This window comes from Acanthisitta chloris, unplaced genomic scaffold (genome assembly GCF_000695815.1).
Source record: "Acanthisitta chloris isolate BGI_N310 unplaced genomic scaffold, ASM69581v1 scaffold6909, whole genome shotgun sequence".
In the NCBI taxonomy this organism is placed as follows: domain Eukaryota; kingdom Metazoa; phylum Chordata; class Aves; order Passeriformes; family Acanthisittidae; genus Acanthisitta; species Acanthisitta chloris.
This window is the reverse complement of record NW_008690740.1, coordinates 617-4467: the sequence shown is the minus strand read 5'-3', so window position 1 is coordinate 4467 and position 3851 is coordinate 617. Positions and strand designations below refer to the sequence as shown.

General features: G+C 55.3%; 1 protein-coding gene across 1 annotated transcript; it reads left to right on the top strand.

The window, feature by feature from the left end:
• Window positions 1-108: 108 nt before the first annotated feature.
• Window positions 109-999, top strand: LOC103809114 (zinc finger protein 250-like; the record flags this gene model as incomplete). Its single annotated transcript, XM_009081928.1, has 2 exons — window positions 109-234; window positions 913-999. Coding segments are annotated over 2 exons (213 nt in total), but the record flags the coding sequence as incomplete, so codon positions are not given.
• Window positions 1000-3851: the final 2852 nt, after the last annotated feature.

Below are 3851 nucleotides of genomic sequence, written 5' to 3'. Positions count from 1 at the left end.
ATAGTGCATGGAAAACCAAAAGTCTGGGAAGGGTTCTCCCATGGGAGGGAAGGTGTGATCCCTGTGGGAGGATGTGATTCCTGTGGCAGGAAGTGTGTGATCCCTGAGGGCTGGTGACCTTCGAGGACGTGGCCGTGTACCTGAGCCGTGCGGAGTGGGACGCGCTTCAGGAGGGACAGCGGGAGCTGTACCAGGATGTTGTGTCGGACACCTATGAGCTCTTGTCATCCCTGGGTAACCTCCGGGGGCACTTGGGCAGGAACTTCCCTTGTGTTCCATCCCGCAGCAGTTTCCAGAGCTCAGAAACCCAGAATCCCAGAGTCACTGAGGTTGGAAGAGCCCTTGGAGAACCAGAAGTCCAACCATTCCCCAGCACTGCCAAGGCTACTAATAACCATGTCCCCAAGTGCCACATCCACATGGATGTTAAATTCCTTCAGGGATGTGACTCCCTCCCTGCCCTGGGCAGCCTGTGCCAGGGCTGGACAGCCCTTTCCAGAAGGAATTTGCTCTAACAGGGGCTGATCAGGGAATTTTGTACTGGAGAAGGCAGGATTTGTGTCTGTTTGTGCTGAACACCTCTGGAAATGTTTCCCTGAGGTTAGGGAGCACAGAGGGTTGTCCCACCCCTGGAAGCTGCTCCTGGGATGAGCAGGAGACATTTCTATGCTAGGGAAATTCTGTCAGCGGAGCTGGGAGCTAGTTCCCTCACTCCCATCAGGTCTCTGCCTTCATCCTCAGGAATATGTTCCTCTCCAGCAGCAGCTCCAATGTCTCCCTTGCTTTTCCCACCTCCCAGAGGTGTTTCCATGTGTCATGAGGCATAGCCAGGATGTCTCAGTGTCTGACTTTCCAATGTTAAGAATGTATTTCAGTGGTTTGGGATGGGACAACACTCTATTCCCCCTCCAGGTTATCCAGGCCCCAAACCCGACATCCTACACCGGCTGGAGCGTGGGGAGGAGCCATGGATCTGCTCTCCACAGAGCCCAGCCCCGGGTGAGCAGCAACATCCCAATCCTATGGGACCACCTGGAGTAGTGGCACCTTCCAAGCGCCGTGGTGGCTGTCACCAGCATGTTCCCACCTCATCCCTGTCTGTATCCTTGCTCACTGCCTGTTTTGGGGTGTCTCCCCCATTCCCCTCTCTGTAGATGAAGATGGAAGCAGTGGAAATGTCACAGATCTGCTCATCCTCTTCATCCCATGGAGAAACTTCCCCTTGTTCAGCCATCTCTGAGCAGGGACAGGGACAGGGCTCCCTCTTCCATCCCATGGCTGTGGAGCAGATGGGATTCCCGGCTGTGGCAGACAGGGCTCCGTCCTCCATCCATGTGTCTGTGGAATAGTCAGGATTCCTAGTGGGGACAGGGACAGGACTCCCTCCTCCATCCCTGTATCCACAAAGCAGTCAGGATACCCAGCTGGGATGGTGACATCCAATGGTTTCCTTGCAGGACACTCTGGGGCCGGGAGCTGCCTGGAGGCGCCTCCCTCCAGCTGGTGGCCTGGAGCCAGTGGGTGTCACAAGCCAGAGGAGGGGCTAGAACCTCACTGCCCAGGTAAGTCCTGTTCCCTCCTCTTCCTCTCCACTGGATTTGGGAGCTAAGAGCCCCAGGTGGGCACTGGCCCCATCCCTGTGCCACCCTCATTACTGATAAGATCTCATAAAAGTTTTTCCCACCACTGGGCTCTCCCAACATTCTAGCAGAGGTTGGGATATGGAGCCTGTGCAGTCGCAAACTGGGGAAAAGGGATTTTCCTCTCCCTGCCCCAGCCAGGAAGAAGCCAACCCCTTCTCACTGGTCTCCCAGCAGGATGGAGCACTCCGTGGTGTCTCAAGGAGAGGAAGCTCCTGGAGACATTTGGCTGTCTTGAGGAAAGGATCAAGTTCCCAATGGAAGCAGACGGTGGATCGGGAAGCCCAGCCCAGGCAGGGTCTGTGAAGGAAAAAGCAGAGTATAAACAAGGAGTCATGGAAAATGTAATCCACTGTGGGACATTCCCTCTTCGTCCTGTGTTGGAACAGCAGAACGTGGAGGCAGATCCTTGGGAGCATTCGTGTGGTGACCTCAGGGCTCGGTGTGACAGAGGCTCCCAAACCAAGGGACACACTTTGGAAGAGGCAACACTTCTCCAGGGAAACCAGGAGCAGCGTATGGAGCACCTGAGAGAAGCTGTGATGAAGGACCACAGCTACTGCCTGCAGAGTATTCCAAGGCCCTCCTGCAGTGCTTCAGAGCTGTGTTCCATGCAGGAGCACAACTATTCCTTGCAGTGCTGTGCCAGCTTTGCGGCACTGGATGACCATGAACACAGCCAGGTGCGCAGACACGGTGCCTGCATCACTGCCCTCGGCAGCAAAGCTCAGGCTGTACTCCAGCGGCTGGTCAGGCAGAAAATACGGATGGGAGGGATCACCCCGAAAGCCAAGGAGATACTGCGGCGCTACAGGTCCTACCGGTTTCCCACGAGCTGCGCTGTCCCTCGTGCTCCAGTGGAGAGAACACGTGGAGGGTTGTCTTTTCCCAGGGGCCGCTTCTGCTGCTCCTCAGGGATAACACTGAATACACAACACAGCCCAGAGGGAATGTTGGAACCGAGGACTTCACGCCCATCCCCAAGCACTGCCACAGGGGTGAGGAAGGGAGTGAGGCTCCCTGAGGCACAGAGGCCCCGGCGGCTCCGTTATCCTGGTGCTAACAGGAATGTTGAAAGGGGTGTGGGATTGGTGAACTCCAACCCAATATCACTGCAGGACATATTCCGGTTGGTGCTGCGGATGGTTGCGCAGGTATTGGACTCTGTGTGCCACAAATTCAAGCAACGGGGGGTGTCTGAGAAGAGCATCTGGCCCATCATTATCCAGATCGACAAATTGCCAGGGATGGGATAGCAATGATTCCGGGGCAGGAAATGGGATTGTGTTCCCTGTGACACAACCCAACAAGGGGGTTTGGGAGGAGAAATGGCTGTGAAGGTGGAATGGGGGTCAAAAGTGGGGTATGGGGCTTGTAGGGAACTGGGTTTGACTGGGAGGCGCCAGCAAGGGGAGGATTGAATCATGGAATCCTGTAATGGTTTGTGTTAGAAGGGAATTTAAGGATCCTCCACTCCCACTCCCTGCCATGGGCAGGGACACCTTCCACTAGCCTAGGCTGCTCCAAGATCCATCCAGACTGGCCTTGACCACTTCCAGGGATGGGGCAGCCATAGCTGCTCTGGGCAACCTGTGCCAGTGCCTCACCACCCTCACAGCCAATAATTCATTCCCAATATCCCATCTACTCCTGCCCTCTGGCAGTGGGAAGCCATTCCCCCTTGTCCTGGCACTATTCGTTGGTGGTTTCCAGTTGGGATGTTCCTGGTCACCACCATCTTTCCTGTCTTCTCATTAAACTGTTTTAAGGAAAAAACCCGTGTTTGGCAAGGCTGTGTCACAAGGATGTTGTTATGGCACCAATCCCTGAGCAGGAGGTTAAAGCTCCCTGGATTCAGCCATGGGGAGTGCCAGGAGAAATTACTGGAGCATGTCCAGGGAAGGGAATGGAGCTGGGGAAGGGTTTGGAACACCAGGAGGGACTGAGGGAGCTGGGGGGGGCTCAGCCTGGAGAAAAAGAGACTCAAGGAGACCTTCAGGCTCTCTACAACTCCCTGACAGAGTGCAGCAATGTGGGTGTCAGGCTCTGCTCCCAGGGAACAAGGGATAGGACAAGGCAGGGCTCAGCCTGGAGAAAAAGAGACTCAAGGAGACCTTCAGGCTCTCTACAACTCCCTGACAGAGTGCAGCAATGTGTTAGGTGCTGCTTACACCAGACCAATCATCCCATGTGACACCAGCTTCTACCATA